This window comes from Protopterus annectens, chromosome 11.part0 (assembly GCF_019279795.1).
Source record: "Protopterus annectens isolate FY-2018-M chromosome 11.part0, PAN1.0, whole genome shotgun sequence".
Lineage (NCBI taxonomy): Eukaryota > Metazoa > Chordata > Ceratodontiformes > Protopteridae > Protopterus > Protopterus annectens.
Window position 1 is genome coordinate 1,454,389,114 of NC_056745.1, and position 20,684 is coordinate 1,454,409,797.

Sequence of the window (20,684 nt, forward strand, 5' to 3'; positions counted from 1 at the left end):
TGTTCAAGGATTTGTTTGGGGTGGGGGTAATTTAATGGAAGCTCACTGTGACGGAGTCTGAAAATCTGTTCTTTAGAGCAACTGCTAGGAAATGTAATTTTTGACTTAAATGCATTGTAGTCTATATTTTTTCTGAAAAAATAAATCATGTAAACCAGTTTAAAATGAAATTATTAAATTTTGCTGTAAGGGCATCTGCCCACACCATATACGGGATGTCAGTTTAGTGTTGTACCTAATACTGCAGGCACAAACCCTGCCTTTTTTCTTCATATGGTACAGCTGCAAACCTATGAGCATTAAATACCATAACACTGGGCTTCAAAATATCACAAGGGGACTAGAAAGAAGAGTACTTTGTCATTTATTATGTTACAGCTAGTCTGTGGCAAAACATCTCTGGATACACTTAATTTAATAGGCTAACCATCTGTGTACCCATTAACAGCCATAAGCTTATTAAGGAAACCAATAACTCAAGGTGAGAGTTTCAAAGGTATGTTTGTAAAACACTTGCAGGAGTTAGATAGGCTGTGAAAAAATTTTGGTTGAAGTGGTACAGTGAATTTCTTACCTTAGAAACATTTCCAGTGCCAGTAAACACAAATGTCAGAGGTCCAATTGATTTTGGCATCAAACCCAGTGCAATTTCATAACCAGCATCTCGCACTGCTTGAATAGCCTGACTGCTGTTCCTGTAGTTGTGAGCCATGCCGATATGCTGCAATGAAACAAAGACAGGCACCCATGAAAAGCACATTATAACACATGTACCAGTCAACAAATCACAATTGTTATAACAGTATTTACCATAAATGGTGTATGATGCCCCAGGGCAAGGAAGCGTAGACCCAGTCCGTGTAATATGTTGATCATCCCTGATACAGAAATACAGCAGATTAATAATGCTTAAGTTTAAACTACATGGATTAAAACATCTGTTCGTGTAATAAAATTCTACTTACCTGCCACACCTGCCCACTGTCCAAAAGCTACAACTCGCAGGCCTTTCTGATCAACCATCTTCTCATAATCTATAAGTCGGATTTCCTGTATTAAAATAAACAACATAGCATGATTTATTAATAACCATACCTCTCAACCTCTTAGCACAAGAAAACTGAACAAAGCCTACACTAATGGGGAGACAAAGGCCCCAAAATAGGGACAACTAAACATGATAATGTGATCCAGACATACAAAACATTAACTATTGCTCTTATAAACTTAGAAAGTTGGAAGAATAACAGATTCTGTAATAAAATACATTTTCTCAAGGATATGTAGTCTGAAGGCTCAAATGTATGACATAGTGAATTCAGTCCTCAGTGATCTACTCTGCCAGAAAACCACAAACTCTATCAGGGAAAGATCAAAAATATGAAACAATGGACAGTTGAGAGGTATGCTAATGGCTTTAGTTACTTCTGAAAACATGCCTTTACTATGAAATGCCTAATGAATAATATGTTGCAAAGGTAATACCCCCTGCTGGAGTAAAGCACCCCTAATGGACATAATTTGTTGCTTACCGTTGTACTGTTTAACTTAAATTTAGAGTGAAGAGTAGGGTTTGGAATTTATTCCTGCTGAGTGACAGATATAATGTAGGTATGACAGTGTATGATTAAACAAAAATAAACAATTTTTGCAGTGGTTTAATCATATTATGAATTTTTTTCCTGTGCTCATCTACTGCGCTTTTTATGCAGTTTTATATAGTTGTATCCTGCACACCTTCAGTTTCTCAACATATTCTTTCCATCTTAGTGGCCAAGGATGGTAAAGGTTGCTGGTACAGCATGATGCAAGACTCTTCCTCTAAGGTTAGATTGATCTTTCACTCAACTTAAACAGCATTTGATGTTGTTAGCTAAAAAAATATATTCCGTTTTATCAAAACAATACAAAACAAAAAACAAATAGTACAAAATGGTGTACTATAAACAAAACAGATACGGTGTTCACATACAGATGATACTAAATCAAATAGTAAATGCTGACGTCCATCATATTTGCAGAAGTACAGATGAAGTTTTTGTTTTCAGCATTAAAACAATGAAAATACAAGTACCATGACCACACCAACACAAACTACAAAAAGCTGTCATTGTCAGAATTCAAAGAAATTTATAAGTCAAGGATAAATTAAAAGGAATAAGCAAGACACGCAACGTGAAAAACAGCGTTGCTTGTCAGCCTAAATGATCACTCTCAAATTCATTGGTCAGATTAATGTAAAGTCCATCAAAAAGAATAACTAATCCAACTAATTTGCAACAACAAAATCCCACAGCACAGACCTAATGGTAGATATAAAAAAAATAAAAAGTTTGTCATACTGATCACTTCTGCAGTAGCCTTAACTAAATGGGTTATATCCTAAAAAGGATATAACAGCCATCCAGCCAGCTTCCAAAGCTTCAGAGCACCTTCCATGTGTCTAAACTGTCAAGCAGCTTGACCTGAGCTGACCAAAAGACAAGTTTGGGAGCGAAGCCCTTCAGAACTTTACTGCTGCCGAAGAGTACATTCTTCTGAGGCTTCTGAGGATCGACAGTTGGCTTGTGGTTTCCTTTGCTGGGCAGATAATTCCCTTAGGGAAACAGTCTTCCATTTCCTTAAATTTGTTGATATTTTATTGCTTTCCTCTTCAGGAAAATTATTTTAAAGCTAGGGGTGTTATGATTTAATGGACTGTTTTGAGCCTGTAACTTACTTTTAAACAGAGCACGTATTTTTTGTGTCAGATTAAAAGAAGTGTTAACTAACTGAAAAAATATTTTCTGTAGCTAAATTTTGTTTAGTCTTTCTTGGCGGGGCTGGCATAGTATTCAAAAGTGCTTTTTATTGTGTTTTTGATGTCAAAAAAAAAAAAAAAACTTTTGTGAACTGGTAGTTTTGCTGATATTTGCTGCTTGTATTTTCCTGGAAAAGAGGCACCATATTTGGCTTAACCATGGAACAGACTACTGGTCCTACAATCAGTCCTTCTTCTAGCCACAGAAAGAAAAGGTTAAGCAAACAGCCATGCCACCACAGCAGGCTAGCAATTTTCCTCAGCTACAGGTGGGTGACTGCTGATTTGTTGCCCCTCAGACCAGTCACCTTTTACCTCAGATCTCTCTGGTGTAGCACTTACAGACACTATGGACTGGGGGTTTAGCTATGTCCTCTGTGGCTTTTGGGAGTCCCCTCAGTGCGAAAGGGTGGGCCACTCGTGTCAGTCCTGAGAGATGGAACAGGGAAGGCCGAGGAAACAGCTGCTGCCATTAGTGACACGGTTGGCCCCATTTTTCCTGTGAAAAAAAGAAACAGAAAATTAAGCATGTATCTACTCCTCAAATTTCTTCAGATAGAAGTAGTTTACTAGGTCTGGTTCAGGGTTCAATTCAGACTATTGATCCTTCTTGTAAAGTAGTTTTAAAAGAAAGATGTATTCCTCTTTTTCTAATGAGATTCAAGATTCTGAATCTGCGCAGAATGATGGAGGGATGGATTCAGGTATTTTTTTCCTCAGATTTCTGATTCAGAGTGAGAGGATAGCTCAGTTTTTGATTCTCCCTGTGGAGGTTTCTTTTTCTTTGAAACTATTACTACAATGTGCAAATGTTTTCAGTGGGAGAACACTGACTTTTCTCAATCCCTCAGAAAATACTATGAGTTGTTACAGAAGAATTTTCCAGAACCTACTCACATTGCTCCTGCTATGTCAGCATTAGCGGATGCATGTGTTACTGCTTGCAGTTTCACTGTCATCAGCCAGCTAGCCCTAAAAAGGCAGATGGGATGGAAAAAGTTCTTCATTCTTTTACATTTGTATACACTGTTCCCAAACCTGACCCAGCAGCTATAGCTTTAGTTGATCCCACTGCTGCGAAGCACATAGTTAATTCCAATTCTACTCTTTCTGATAAGGATGGGAAAATTATTGATAGGCATGGGAAAAAGGTGAGTACTTCTGCAAGTTTGGTTTTCTGAACTTTGAAATGTCAAGTTCACATGTTGAATTTTATTCTGATAAATTGTGAAAGTTTGAGGACTGTTTTATCTGCTTTTTGTTCTGTGAGGTAATATCTGCTTTAAATGACTTGGTTTATTCTTTTGCCCAGGTCACTACTCATTGTTTGCAGTGCATGTATGACTCAGTTGATTCGTATTCCAGGGCTTTAGTCATTGGCACAGTTTTGAGGAGGTTTGCATGACTGCATCCTCAGGACCTTCCAAATGATGTTAAAATGAGATTTAAATTTTTCCCTTAGATAGAGATTTAGTGTTTGGCACCTCTGCTGCAGAGATGATCAAAATGTGATGAAAGGGGCAAGCTAATCCAGGGAATCTCTTAAAATTTTCCATCACTCCTTTTCCAAATTGTCCAATGGATTTTCTTTCTCCTCTCAGCAGAATTCAGTTTAACACACATTTAAGAATGAATGACAAGGGAGCTCCAAAAAAAGAAGTCTAAGCCAAGAACAGCCCAATATGTCTGAATGACTATTCAAAACATCTTGTGACACCCTCCCACCCTAGCCCCTTTTCTCTTCCAGAAAGCCAGAATCTCCATTTTTCTGTTTGGCAACAGATTGCTTCAGTCAAGTGGGGTTTTAGTTTCATTCATCGAGGCTACAGATGACAGGAGGAGTAAACTCTTCCTTTCCAGGGGCTCACTCCTCACCCTCCAGATCAGACTCTTGTTTCCACCTGTTCTTCATCACAAGCTGTCTCAAGGACTGACAGACCCAGTTCCTCCTTCACAGGTGGAGAAGGGTTTTAATTCAAGGATGTTCCTAGTGCCAAAGAAAGAAAATGCTTGCAGGCCAGTTCTTGATCTTTCTTTCCTAAACCTGTTTTGTGATAGTACCCTAATTCAAAATGATCCCACTTCCCAACTTGCTGTCTCTTCTTCCTTTTTCAAGTTTCCTAATAACACTAGACTTACGTATCATCACATCCCTGTTCATCCAGACTTTAGACATTGCATAAGATTTTTTGTGTCTGGATCACATTATCAGTTCTCTCCCTTAACCTTTGGGCTAGCCACTGCACCAAGAGTGTTTAATAAGTGTCTAGCTCTGGTTATAGCTCATTCTAGGCTACAGGGTATCCAAACATGTTTCCATATGTAGACGAGTTGCATATCTTTGCAGTAGTGTCTGGCATCTCTTACTTAAGCTGTGATTCCAAGACAACACACAAAAGTCTTTCTTGACTCCTTCACTCAGGATTGTGTATCTGGGATGTCAACTAGACACCTCGGTTCAAAGAGCTTTTCTTCCACAGGAAAAACATACCTTATTTCTAGGGTTTTCCACTCAGACTTCAGTCACTGTGAGGGACTACCTCAGGATTTTGGGTCTTACAATATCTATGATTTTCATGATACCCCTGGTTAAGACTCCACATGAAAATGATATAGTGGTATCTGAAATCTCTTTGGTCCCAGCGCCAACACCTTTTGTCTTTTCAAATCTTAGTGCTGAGATTAGTCAGAAGGGAAATCTTTTGTTAGAAACAACAGATATCCTTAAATCCAGGTCTTCCTCCACGCTCCTAGACAATAAGTAACCACATATGCTTTAGACATTGCTTGGGGTGCAGCTTCATTGGACATAAAAGTGCAGGGATGTGGGACATCAAAGACAGATGCAAGCACATATCTAGAAGATGCTGGCCCTGATCAAGGCACTCAACTCTCTGAACAATCTTTGGCCCCTAGGACTCTTCAAAGTGGTTTTAGAAAACACTGCAGTCATGTGGTGCATCAAGAAACAAGGGGGAACCAAGTCATGCCCACTTTGCAGACTAACCATGTTAGTTTGGGATATAGCTTCACAGCACAATCTCACTCATCAGGCATCCAAACTTTGTCAGAGCAAAATTATGTGGCAAACAAACTGAGCAGGACCAAGGCAGACCCTCATGAATGGAAACTAGATCAGAGGGTCTTCCAACATTTTATACATCTGTGGGGAATTCCTCAAGTAGACCTTTTTATCATCTCAATCAACAATCAACTGGCAAGACTGTGTTCCAGGACTCTATGCAAGAAGGCCTGGAAGACAGATACCATTTCATTTTTTGGACAGGAACGTTCCTGTATGCTTTTTACTAATATCCAGGGTACTTCTGAAGATTCAGAAGGAATCCCTCCAAGATCATTATTATTACTATTATTTTACACATTTAATTTTTCTACTGCACCGTTATGCAGCAACATACACCCTAATCCAGGGTCCTACTACAAGTCCTCCCACACCACCAATTGGCAGCAATTCCCACAAATCATGATATATGATAACCCTAAATCTCTAAAGTATTCATAATAAAATTTCTAACTTTCATGCTTGGATTGCTTACCAACAACCAGACTTTATTGCCATAGCCGAGACCTGGCTAAAACCTTATATTAAAGACATCAAATTTATCCCCCCAGCTTTCAAACAGTACGATCTGACAGGCTTCACAAAAAAGGAGGTGGTGTAGCTCTGCTCTTTCCTAACACCTACAATATAGTTTAATATACTAATCCTGTTCCATGATTCTCTAATGCCTAAATTCGCATATCTTTCCTAAAAATGAATAACTGCAAAAAACTGTGTATCATAGTTCTTTACATAACCCCTGGCAACAATATACCCATATTAGAAGATATCCTAGCCTAGTTTTTTAATATTAAAAGGGCAGCACAGTGGTGCAGCAGTTAACGTTGTCGCCTCACAACAAGAAGTTGTCTGGTTCGATTCTCTGCTGAGGTGCCTTCTGTGTGGAGCCTGCATGTTCTCCCTGCATTCGCATGGGTTTCCTCATGGTACTCCAGTTCCCTCCCATATTCCAAAGACGTGCATCTTGAGCATTTTTCTTCAGACCTCCACTGAAAATAGGGTCTGCCCTAGTTGGACAGTCAACAAATGTTAAATAAATAAAATAAAAGTGAAACTATCATCCTAGGCAAAGTAAATATCAACTGGCTAGAGCTCAGCTCCAACTGCCCTTGTTCAAATATTAATCTTTTCAATTTCACCTAACTTATTAATTCCACAATCATACCTAACAGAGACATTGACAATGGATCTATTTTAGACTAGATTCTGATCACTGACCCTAACAAAATATCCTCAACGGGTACTGTCCCAAACATCCTCAGCGATCATCTCCCAGCCTTTATAAACCACTCTCCCCCTGTCAATATCAGCATCAACATAAACAAGTTTGAAACCTGATAAAATTTAATCCACTGACCTTCATCAATATTCTAAAAAAGAAAATGGCATATACTAAAAACCCTCCCTCTTGATGAGGCACTTGACTACTGCAACACTACATTTATAGATGCACTAAACAGCCTTGCACCTCCTTGTGCACAGAAGATCAAAACAAACCATGTCCCATGGCTAACCAAGCCTACTAGACTACTTGTGCATGTCAGAGACAAAATTTGGTAAGCAAATTAAAACACTTCAGACCTTTAAAATTCAAACAACTTTGAAACCAGGTACAAGACTAGGGAACAAAGATAAAAAAAACATAACTTAATACTGCAGTCTAACCACAATTAGAATCCCCCAAAAGTTTGAATTACATCACTACTAAATCCAGACAAAAAAAACAAACATTTCCACATCTCAACAAATCACCTCAAGAAATATCCTCTTTAATGCTTTCTTTATCAACACTATAGCTGAGATCACAGCTAACTTCCCCCAATCAAGCTATACCATAAGCAATGTCTTCCTCAAAACTACCCTCTTACTCCCACCCATTATACTCAAAAGCCCACTATCCACTCTACATCCACTTTCACTATAACTCCCATTCCAATTACCACAACAGACTACTTCTAAAGCTGAAACTTTGCTCTAACACTCCTGATGACATACCCTTAGAATATCTAAATATTGCTGCAGATGCCATTGCCACCCCCATAAGTATACTTCTCACTAGATACATCCAAGAATCCTACATCCCAAAACATGGAAAAAAACATTTATTCTCCCTTTTCACAAAGACGACAACAATATTGGCATCCCAAATGTCTGATCTATCCCCAGTCTCTCTCCTCTGTCCAAGATCTTGGAAAAATGAAAACATATTCCACTTCTTCACTTTCTTTTTCACAACCAAACTGTGTTACTTACACAACATGGATTTTGACCAGGCCATAGTACAGCAACTGCCCTTATTTCTGTTATGGACACAGTTAATAGAGCCTGTGACACTGGCAGAATTGTCTCCACCCTCTTCCCAGACCTATCAAAAGCATTTGACACTGTTTCTCAGCCTTTACTTCTAACCCAACTCCCTAAGATCAGCCTTTCCCACACCACACTTAACTGGTTATCAAGATACTTAACAAAGAGACAATAAGCTGTCAAATGGCAAAATTCTATCTTCCCATTTCTTAACAACTCTACCAGGGGTCCCCAAGGCTCCATACTTGGACCTCTCTTATTCAGCATTTTCATTAATAATTTCCATTCATCTTTGCCTCAGTGATCTGTATGCAGACAACTTGACTTTTGTCTGTTCTGCTGACTCCATTTCTGACCTACAACAACCTACTCAAATGGCTTTCTCCTCCATTGAACGCTGGATGTACAATAACCATGTAGCTCTGAACCCAAGTAAAAGCAAACTCATACTATTTACCGCTAAGAAAACAACTCCCTTAAATAAAACCCAGTTCACTTTCTCAAACACAATATACAACAAACTGGACTGGCAGAAAAATTAATTTATTATATACCACAGTTAAAAAGCAACAAAACAAAGCGCTTTCGTCTGCTTGTAACCATAGACGTCTTCATAGTTTAAATCCATTAAAACAAATTTTGCTTAAATAATAACAATTAGCATCACGTGTTCCTACCCAACCAATACTATACCTTAAAAACTTTGTTAAATCAATTAAGCTCCTAAACACATAATCACCTGCACATCTACGAACAAACATACAGAAAATATTATTTGTATATAAAAAGCACACTTGTTTATAATAAAATCTGTCTATAAACAGTAACAATAACATTTCATCAAGCAAATAGGGACTTAATTTTTGAAACACTACTAATCGAAATATTTTCATTAATACTTGGGAATGAGGTGCCATTAAATTTAAGTTGCCACAATAACTCACAAACCTCAATTATTCCTTCCCAGGATCCCCCCCTCTTATTCTTATATACTTCCAGTTCACTATCTAGTCTCAAATTAAGGCAATAATCAAATTGTTAACCACACAAAACTCCTAGGAGTAACTATTGACAAACATGTGAAATTTGACCTGCACATTCAACATAACATCTGCAAAACTCACCAAAAACTTGGAATCCTTTATAGACATAATCACTTCTAAGCCCCTCCACAAAACAAACCCTTGCTTCCACTTACCTACTACCATCACTCATCTACGGTGCCCCTTTACTTACCAACCTCCAATCCTCATTAAAAGCTAAGCTTGAGACATGTTACAACAAAATTGCCAAATTTGCGACAAATTCTAAATACTCTACCCATCTCTTTATTTTGATGTTACCTGATTATCTTCCACCAATAGCTCACCTAATTTTAGTATAATTTCCTTTGTTGTATTTACTCTTGTATCATTGTATATACCATTGTATGCATTTTAATTCTTTATGTTGATGTACTGAGTAGCTTTTCTCCCTTGGCCTCCACTGGGTTCTCAATGGCCCAGTGAACTTTCTCAGTAAACAAAATGTAAATAAATCAATGAATTAATAAATAATAAACTACTCTGTGAAATTAGTTGTCACCTAGAAACTTCAAAAGCTTTGGCCCAAATGATCACACACTGTTATGAATAGTGTTCCTTTATGTAGCTTGAACCTTCAACAGCACAGTATTCAGATTCACAGATTGAGTAACAAGCTTCTGGCCTAATGAACTACTCACAGCCTAATATCTGATGTCATGCACAGAAACTTACATGTGTCTATCAATGCATGAAGACTTCTTATAAAAGTACGAAAGCAGTGACATTGTTTTAAGTGAAAGAAATTTTTGGTTTTAATGAGTAGAAGAGGCTAAGTGATACATTTCTCAAATTTGCTACCAATATTAGTGGATTTTTTAAAGTTGAATCCCTTAGTTATTGCATTGATCCATCAGTGTGCACCAAAGGGTTCTCATGCAGGAAAAAAGAGGTCATTGTTCCTCTCTACTCGGCACTCATTAGACCCATTATAGAATACAATGCCCCCTTTGGAATGTACCACACAAGACATCTGCAGCATCTGGAAAGGCCACTGACGAACCTCACAAAGAGGATTACTGGCCTCAAACAGATGCCCTACACTGACCATCTCAAAAAAACTCCAGCTTTACTCTGTAGCATATCGCCTACTCTGAGAAGATCCCTGTCTAACATATAAAGCTATGTAAACCCAGAGCTGTTGTACATGCTACACCTAAAGAAATCCCCAATCCCTCCAAGCTACATACTCTAGGGACCTAAACCTTGTCACCACAATAAACAGGACATGCTGGAGGAATAGATTCCTGTCCCAGAGACTTTCTATACTCTGGAACAAGCAAAGTTCCTCATTAGCACTCTTCAAGAAAAATCTTGATGAGGGGATGGGAAATAGGAAATACACCTTGGGGATCACTTCTGTGGCTCTGCTCAACAGGGGCACAGGAAATTAACTTTCTTGGGTGGCATGGCCAGGGAACCTTGTTGACTAGGCTTACTTAGGCCCTTGGACCGATAGCCTAGTACCTACCTATGAACCTATAAACAGTTTTGACAAGAGAAGCACCTTTATGGCCTGGATAGAAGGCCAGTTTACCATGATACAAGTAATGGGTGCAATATATTCTTCTATTCATTTAAATTATTAGCAGAATTTCCTACATGAGTACCAAGATGAAGCTGATACTTTGCATTTGGATGTGATTCACAATAAAGCTCTTTCAACAAGACATATTCTCTTAAAAAACAAACAAAAAAACAAAACAAAAAAAAGAAATTCAGCTCTAACTTTACTCCCCTATCTCCCCCCTAACACCCACACTATTTCTTCTAATTGCCTCCGAGCAAGTTATGAAGGATCTCTCCAAGGTCAAGAATACTCAATCTGCCTTCCTATTAGCACTGGATACTGTCTGAGAGACTCACTACTAAGTCTACTCATTCTCAGCCTCTCCTCTGGATTCATGCCAGAAGAGTGGAGAACTGTGGCAGCCACCTGGCATTATACAAACGGGGATCGACTTGTGATCCAGGAAGCCACATACTTATAAGCCTCACCAGTTTTATCTGCACAATAATGAAAAGCATCATTACGGAACTCATTAAAATATGTATACAAAAATACTTAGAAAGATAGACGTGATAAAAGCAACACGCAGTATTAGAACCGACCAGGATCTATTGTACACTAATGCAAATAATAAACTAAAGATATTGGCATAGGCAGAAAAAAAATAGAAGATATGCAGATAAATATAAAGGAAAAGTACAAAATAAGAAATTCATTTGACGACCCCCAAAAAGTTTTATAGAGAACTAGGAAATAAAGCAAAAGGAATAGAAACACCACAAAAAAAAGAAGAAATAGACACATTTTGAATAAATATCTACGAAGACCCTGTTGGACATAACAAAGATGCTGAATGGATAAAACAAGTAAAAGAAAGAATAAGAAGTTCAAATGTACACGATATGAAATGGGATGAAGTAATGGCCAGAGAAATTGAAAGAAAATTAAGAAAAGCTTTTAATTGGAAAACCCCCAGGCCCAGACGTAGTACCTAACTTCTGGCTAAAGGTATTAACATTTTTACATGAAGATTTAGCCCTGAGTAAGAACTATTTATATGCACATCCAGAATAGACCCCAGCCTGGTTAACAACAGGAAAAATTATACTCCTTCTTAAGAGTGAACCAGGAAGCTGTCTTAAAAACTATAGATCAATAACTTGCATTCCAATGATGTATAAACTATATACTGGGATTGATGCTGACAGAGTTTATAGTCATTTAGAAAAAAACTCAATTGTGGCAATAAAACAAAAGTGTTAACAAAAGTAAATCATGTGGAACAAAAGATAATTTGTTGTTAAATAAAGTCATGATGAAGAATTGTAAAATGGTAAAGAATCTGAGTATGGCATGGATAGATTACAACACCACCCACAGCTACACATAGTAATACTGATCCAATGCCTCTGCTACTAAGTCCTTAAGGCAAACCAATGCACATCCAAATTTCATGGCCACTGGTGATTTTTTTAGTGAAGCACACCAATGTCCCCCTCGCCAGACTGAGTAAGGAGAGCTTCATGGTTATCTGCCATTCCAGGGCTAGAATCCATCAAGTCACACATACACTCAGGTCATTGAACCACAGGTAGCAGTATGACTCTATCATAGTCCATGTGGGTGTTAATGACCTGAGATATGCCTCCCTTGACTATATAAAGTGAGACATGTTCGAGTTTGCTGACTGTGTGCCTCAAGCAGGTATGGGCCTAGCACTGAGCAGCAGGCTTCCTTCTCCAAGGATGATGCCATGTTACTAAAGAAAATGTTTGACTTTAACAACTGGCTTTGCTTCTAGTGTCAATCCAAGGTGGGTACAATATTTGATGTCCTGGGAAGACATGGTTGACAGACCACACTGTTTTGCCAGGGATGATCTGCACATATCGCCTCTAGGCTTTTGGATATTGGCAAAGACCTCTTCCACCCCACAGTGCCTTTTTTAGGCAATACGAAACTGTCCTTTTCCTTTTTAAGTAAAACAGAGCTCCTCATGGACCCTATTCAAATGTAAACTAGACAATTGGATGGGAAACCACAAATTTGCCCCTGGGGTGGCACCCATGTCCCTTATGGACAGGGGTTGCAGGTCTTGATCACACTTGATTCATAAGTTCGTTCTGTGAACTACCCAAAAAAAGAACAAATGGGGTACTTGGGATTAACATGGCTAGTCTTGTAAAAGCTATAGGGCCACTAACCTAGTAACCTCCAATGAGCCTATGAACCTATAAACCTTCTGACTTAACTGAACCTATGAAGGAATACCTGAAGGTGGTAATGCTCACTGCTAACCATTTTAAGAAGAGACAGTACTCGCTGCAAGCTTTCGTCTCCCTGGAGATTGTAGACATATGTACAGTAACAGACACATGGTATAAAGTCATGGGGAGTAACCCAGAAATGCAAGGTTATAATGGCTTTCAAACCCTTAGACCAGCTACTCCACAGGAGGGAACTAAAGGTGAAAAAGTCTCACTCTACATTAAAACCAACCTCACATCCAGACCAGTTAAAGTGTATGACCCACAGGAACTCATACTTGTAGAATTCGCCATACACAGGGTCTCCTACCATATCTTTGCAACCTATAGGTCCCCCTCCATGTTCAAGGTAACCCATACTACCTCTATTAATATACTATAGTCCATCACTATTCAAGCCAATATGATCTTCATGGGGGATCTCAACTGCCCCTGTATAAATTGGAAATCCTACACCACTTCTAATGCACAAGCTTAGCAATTCCTAAACTTTGCTAATACCAATATCCTGGAATAGTTAGTCCATTCTCCTACCAGGGGTGCAAATATCCTTGACCTTGTACTCACAAACATGTCCCTCACACCCAATGTATATTCTCAGTCTTCAGATCTGACCATAATGCAGCACTGCTTGAAATAAAATTTAAATCCGGGGACCCAGTAAAACCAAGAGCCTTTAGGAATATTCCAAGGCTAACCTCTCCAAAATAAATGACATCATGGCTAAATTTCAAGCACCCCAAACCCAGTAAACACCATAGTATATGCTGAGCTATTTACAAAATCCCTGAACAACCATTTTAATAGCTGCATAGCACAAGCTGTGCCCACTTCTATTAAGAATAAGACAGACTCAAAATACAAGCTGCCTTGGTGGAATCACAGTATCAATTGGTTATGCAAAAAAAAAGAAAAAAAAAATCTTGGCCAAGCATAGAAGGAACAAAGCCCAATATAAATGAAGCCCCCTGTCTAATCTAAACATACAGATATGAGGGCTAATTAATATTTCAGATGTCAAATTTGAAGAAAAAATAGCTTTTCAGGCAAAGAACAACCACATAGTTTTCTACAACTATATCTGTAACCACAAGAGAAATACGCAACAATGTGCAGAACTTATGACATCACCCACAATGAACTGCAGGCCATTGCCAAACCTTTGGCTGAAAGGTTCAGCTCAAATTTCTCCACCCATCCCCTGGTAATCCAAACAAAATACCACATACCACAATCCTGACAATCATTACTAGGGAACAGGTCATCAGTGCACTTTCCAATGACAAAAACACTGCATTTATGGGCCATGATAGCATCTCGGGATTCTTACTAAACAGTATTAAGCATAACCTCCCTGGTCCACTTGAATCACTTTTCAGCTGGAGCCTACAGTCAGGCTTTGTGCCCAAGGAATGGAAGGTGGCTACAGTCATTCCCCTGCACAAAGGAGATCCATCCACCAATCCGGGTAACTACAGGCCCATACGTCTGACCAGCCTCATATGTAAGGCCATGAAGAGAATAACCATTGGTGTGATAAATGAGGACATAGGTGACTTTCAAATGTTGGACTATCACAGTTTGTGTTAAAGGAAGGATATACCTTTTAAATCTGATGGACTTCTTAAAGACGGTCATCAAAGCAATGGATGAGGGCAAGACTGTGCAGACAGCTTTCCTCACCCTAGATAAGGCTTTTGCTACAATACTTCACTCAGGCAAAATAGACAAGCTCACTAAATTAGGTGTATACCCTTTTATTACCGAAAGGATAGCCAGCTGGCTCACTGATACGACCCAGGAGGTCAAAATAGATGAGACCACCTCCACCAAGAGGTCAAACAGTGGCTGAGTCTTCCAGGGCTCGATAATGGGCTGTCTCCTTTTTGGCATCTATTTGTCTGATGTTGAAGAAAATGTGAAGGTTTATGGCTGTCTATATTTGCACATGATTGCAAGTTGGAGGTTACCATTGACTCCTCTGCATGCATTAGCATTCTTCAAGAAGGTCTGTGTCTGGCTAACAAATGGTGCCAAAGCCATACACCCCTGAGAGTCAACCCAGTGATCAGGGGTCTGGGTATGCTCATAGACAACAGCCTTAGCTTCAACCACCATGCGGCCACAGTGGTGAGGAAATTTTTCATGTTACATAACTTATAAGTAAGGACATAGCATCTATACATCCAAAGGGGTCATTATCCCACTGTACTCTGCCCTTAACAGACCAAGCATAGAGTACAGTGCTCCCTTTGGTATGTACCTGACCAAGCATATGCAGAAACTAGAGCGATCTCAGTGGTTATTTACAAAAATAATATAAGGCGTAACAAACCTGCTTTACACGGACTGCCTTAAAGCCTTTTCCAGTCTCCTATAGATTGCTGAGGGGTGATCTATGCCTGGCTTACAAGGCATCTGCAAACCACATACTTATGAATCTACTGCATATTTGTAAGTCAAACATTACCAGATATACAAAGTCTAGGGATCTGAATTTTGTCTGTGACTTAAGCAGAACCTGCTGGAGAGACAGATATATGTCCCAGAGACTGCCTTTCCTATGGAACAGGCTTTCCATCTACAGGAAGTCGAATTCATGTAATACCCTATTTAAGCACAACCTAGACCGCTGGATGGGGAACAGGAAATTTACACCAGGTCTGGCACCCATGTTCCTTATGGACAGAGGTAGCATATAAGTGCCTAACCTTCAATGTCCTATTTGGATACAGAATGTTATTATTCTTGTGGGAAAACTTGGCTAGGCTTAGAAAGGCCTCATTCATTAGCCTAGTAACTATATATGAATCTCTAGAAAAGCATTTGAGAGCATCCCACATTCACGGATAAAGGAGTACCTATAAATATATAAGATACACCCTAACTTGATCAATTACAATATAGTGACCATGAAACAGTGGCAAACCACTTTACAACTAAGCCATGATAAAGGGCAAATTCATGATTAAGGGCAAATTATTATCCCAGGAATAAAAATTCAAAGAGGGGTATTCCAGGGTGACTCTGTCACTGCTGCTGTTTTTGTCTTGCCTTTAACACATTAAGATGTTTACTTAACAGATAAGGTAATGGTTACAATTTGACGTCTTATCTTCTTCTTGTGGATGACTTAAAACTTTATAGTTCATCAGAAGAGGAGCTGAAAGCACTACAGCAAGTGATTAAAACTCTCTCAGATATTATAAGAATGTCATTTGGTCTTGATAAATGTGCAAAAGTAACATTTAAAGCAGGAAAGCTGCAGCACCAAGAACATATAAGTCTGGGACAGGAATGAGATGTAAGGGAACGTGAGCAGGGTGGAGTGTATAAACATTTGGGAATTGAAGGATCGACAATAAAATGTAAAAAAAATGCAAACAGAACTCAGTAAGGAATATTTTAGAAGACTAAAATGAATTCTGAAAACAGCCCTAACATCTAGGAACAAAGTTCAAACTATAAACCAATTTGCTCTTTCTATTCAAGCTTACAGTTTTGGGGTGATTGGCCCCAAAAGGTATTGGACCAGTTGGATAAGAAAAAAATAAAAATGCTTCATTCATATCAAGTGATATGTAAAAATTAGTGTATACCAAGATTCCTCACTCTGAAGTAGGTATGGACCTCCTCAAAACTGATTACATGTTTAAATCTGCAATTGTAGGATTGCATACATATCTGCTGGACTTCACCAGATCCAAACAGAGTGAAAGTTTTAAAACTTTAACCTTTCTTGTTTTGATTTCCAGTCACCTCTCCTTAACCATCCCTGCTTCAGATTCGGATTGACATGAGGTTGTTCCAAGCATTTTCTAAACTTGCAACTTTATTTATGCCTTTCCCACATTTCTTGCCTAAGTCTAAGATGACATCCCTGCATAATTTAACAAAAGCATATTGGTCAAACCAGAAGTAGACAGAAATCAGGCAGTAATGGAATGTTCCCAAAAAAAAAAAAAGGAATATAATTAAGGAGAAGGATCGGATAAGATGGCAAGAAATGTGGGAAAGGCATACATAAAGTTGCAAGTATAAAAAACTCTCGGAACACCCTCATGTCAATCAGAATCTGAAGCAGGGGTGGTTAAGGAGAGATGAATTTAAACCAAAACAAGAAAGGTTAATACTGGAGGCCCAGAGTAATGGACTACATATACATTGTTTTACAAAGTCCATTGCACATGTAGGAGAAACAGACAAATGCAAAGTCTGTAAAACAGAAGCACATCTTGTTGCTGGGTGTGATACTCTAATAAAAGAGGGCCTGCGTACTGAAAAAGCATAATAAAGGGGCAAAACGGTTGCACTGGAGATTGTACAAACATTACAGTATTGAAGTAGCTGAGAAGCATTACAAACATGACCCACAACGTAATATAGAGAATGACAACGTTTATATTGCATGGTACCAACTGTTCAAAAAATAGATGTGAGAAAAACAGATATAGTAGTCCACGAATAGAAGACAAAAGTAGCATTGATTTCTGAAATTGCTACACCCAGTGATTACAGTGTCTTACCTACAGGGTGAGACACAAAGTCATAAAACATCAGGATTTGTAGGCAGAAAAATAGCAATGCGGAAGTAAGATTTTCAAACAGTTCCAAAAATAGTATGAGCAATGGGTCTCATAAAATAAGAATTTACAGTCAGATTTAGATATGCTACCGATACATGTAACTGTATGAATTACAGGAGGAGTCAATTAGTGGCATGTTGCAGGTGCTGCAAAGAGCACTTTTGGCTGACATTAAAGATTGAAACAATACTAATTTCAGGAACTTTAATCATATTTTGAATTAGGAATAGGGTCCATTCCCATCATTATACAAGAAACCCAAAACACTTGGAGAAATTAAACTGAGCGAACTCATTAATAAGGACATAGGCAGTCTACAAGTCTATGAGTTAAAGGCAGCTCCTGCCTCCAGAATCTGGTGGGCTTCTTCAAACATGTCACTGATACATTAAACTCAGGGAATTCGGTTCACACTACTTACCATGACCTGGCCAAAGCCTTTGATACCATCCAAATATTCTGGCATTATCTACAAGCTAATCAAACTAAATGTTAACCCCTATGTTACTAGTTGTATAACAAACTGACTAAATGACAGAACCCAACTAATTACTGTGGGAGGCATGCATTGTTCAAAAAATGTAGTGCTGTCCCAGATGTGTTCTAGGACCACTTCTCTTTGTTGTTTACTTCTCTGATATCAAGGCTGACATAAAAGACCTGTGTCTGACCAAGTTTGCAGATGACTAGACCATGACCTAAAACTAAATGCAGTGAAAAGCAGCATTGTGTCCTTTGGCAAAACTGGTCACCTATGAACTTACTACATAGGAGACACCTATATGAAAGTTGACTCTATCATTAGAGACCTGGGCACTTTCACTGATAATGAACTATCCTTTGATCACTATGTATCTAAAGTTGTTAGAGAATCCTTTTCCCTAGCCAGACTAACCCCCAGGGTATTTCTTCTAGATTTCAGGAGGTGATCTCACTCTCTTCTCCCCCCTTGTCAGCCCCATGACAGAATATAATGGCCCCTTAGGTATGTTTGTAGCTTCTCGTACTTAGGCCCTGCATTTGAGCAGGTTTCTGCTTGTTTGCACCACGCTGAACTGAGGTGGGCTACCAACCACAACTTTGAGCTGAGAGACCAGACAACTAAAGGCTTCTGAGCTTCCAAAAAACACAAGTTGCCTATTTTTTTGCTATTTTATACTATTTACTGGATGTTTTTATTGCCTGCCATCTACTTTTATACTGTATTAGTTTACTGTATGCTAAACTACACTGTTGTACTGCAATTGTCTGCATTACTATGCCTGTTAAATCGAATTTGATTGCTGGTTTCAGTGTTTACAAATCTTTTTGTTGTTTTCACTGTTTGTTAAGTGTTTACTGGTATTTTTCACTGTTTTAAAGCTATCTGTTCTGCTTGTTCTGGTTTTCCACCAAGCAGTGTTTAAATAATTGATCTGTTAGCTGTCTACAACATTAGAGCCTCCTTGCAGATTTTCTGCTGTTCTAAATGCTTTTTTATTGTCTCACTGCTATTTTTCTGCTGTGTTAAACATTCTCTAGTGTTTTCCGCTGAAACCAGGGTAGCTAGTAGCTGTAACATAGTCCAGACACAAGCTTGCTGCTTCTGTGTCTGTTTGTAGTGGTTTGCTTGTTCTGAACACACCTTCCAGGCCATCTTAGATTGGAAGGGGCTTATCTGCACTTTAGTGAGAGGATTGTGCTGATTGGGACCTGTCTGGTAAAGGCAGGCCAATCTATGGCTTTGAATAAGCATCCTTATTGGTCTTTTTGAATCTTTTTAAAATCTTTTTTTCAAGTTTTTAGATTCTGGTATTTAGACCCTGCATTTTAGCAAGTATCTGCTTCTTTGCACTTTGTGCAGCACCATGTACTACCGTGCAATTGTACGTCAAACATGGACAGTTAAATTCAATAACTTTTCCCTAAATCCCGGGCAGAAATATCCATCTACTGAGATCCTCCTTGATCGATTCTGAAAAGCCACCCTAGTGACAACAGTCTTCAACTTAGCATTATGAGCAGCTGAATTACCCTTTTTTCTCCTGCCAGCCTTGTTGATCTGGGTCTCTTGAGGCAGTGTAGCAATTGCTTTATGTACCCTGAAAACCTTCTACTAATAACTCACTCTAGTACAGAGTGCGATAGATGTATCTACACCAAGAATCTTGAATCCATGTTCTCTCTCACTCAAAACAGTAACACGGAAAAGGTTGTGAACTCACCCACCACTACATAAGTACTTAGTACCACTACTCATACACATAGTATGCATCAAACACAAAACTCTACATACGCGGAGGTTCTCTTGAAAACTTATTGAAACACCAGAGACCTTCAAAAGACAAGATTTCTACGATTAACACAATCCCCACAGTATCTCACCCACCAAGCCCGTAAGGTATAACACTCAAAAATCAAATTTTCTTGTCATTGGAGACTCAGTAGTGAGACACACGGATGTCCCATTCACCAGGATGGACAAAGAAAAAGTCATGGTCAGCTGCCTGCCCGGTGCCAGGATTCGTCAAATCACAGACGCACTCAGGTCTCTCAGCAACAAGTACCATTATGACTCTGTCATAGTTCATGTTGGTATGAATGACCTGAAATGTACCTCACTGGACTCTATGAAGAGAGACATGGTTAAGCTCTCTGAATATGTGTCCCAGGCAGGTATGTCCCTAGTCTTAAGCAGCATACTACCCTTACCTAGAATTATGCCACAGTATAAACAAAACAACGACTGACTTCAAGAATTGGCTTAGTTTTTGGTGTCATTTAAAGGGGATCCAGTTCCTGTCAGGCTGGAAAGCCATGGCTGACAAATCTCGCTGCTTTGCAAGACATAATTTTCATCTGGAACCTCTAGACTTTTTGCTGCTGGCAAAGGCTCTTGCCTCCCCCATAGTGCCTTTTTAGGCAAGGTTTCAAAAAACAACATTACCGATGTAAAATTAACCAATCAGAACAAAATAAGTTCATGCTGCTAAATGCTAGGAACTTAAACCAAAAATTGCACTCCCTGGAAGCATTTCTAACATTTGAAGATGTAGATGCCTGTGGAGTCA

General features: G+C 38.9%; 1 protein-coding gene across 6 annotated transcripts in view; it reads right to left on the bottom strand.

Annotated features, from left to right (window-relative positions):
- The window catches only part of LOC122815900 (alpha-aminoadipic semialdehyde synthase, mitochondrial-like), a 1,133,057-nt gene that overhangs the window by 618,466 nt on the left and 493,907 nt on the right, over positions 1-20,684 (bottom strand). For all 6 annotated transcript variants that reach the window (XM_044088750.1, XM_044088747.1, XM_044088751.1 and 3 more), the window contains 3 exons: positions 966-1,050; positions 811-878; positions 575-721 (listed from right to left, as the gene is read on the bottom strand). In XM_044088750.1, coding sequence (XP_043944685.1) covers positions 575-721; positions 811-878; positions 966-1,050 — 300 coding nt within the window. The remainder of the gene's footprint in view (positions 1-574; positions 722-810; positions 879-965; positions 1,051-20,684) is intronic.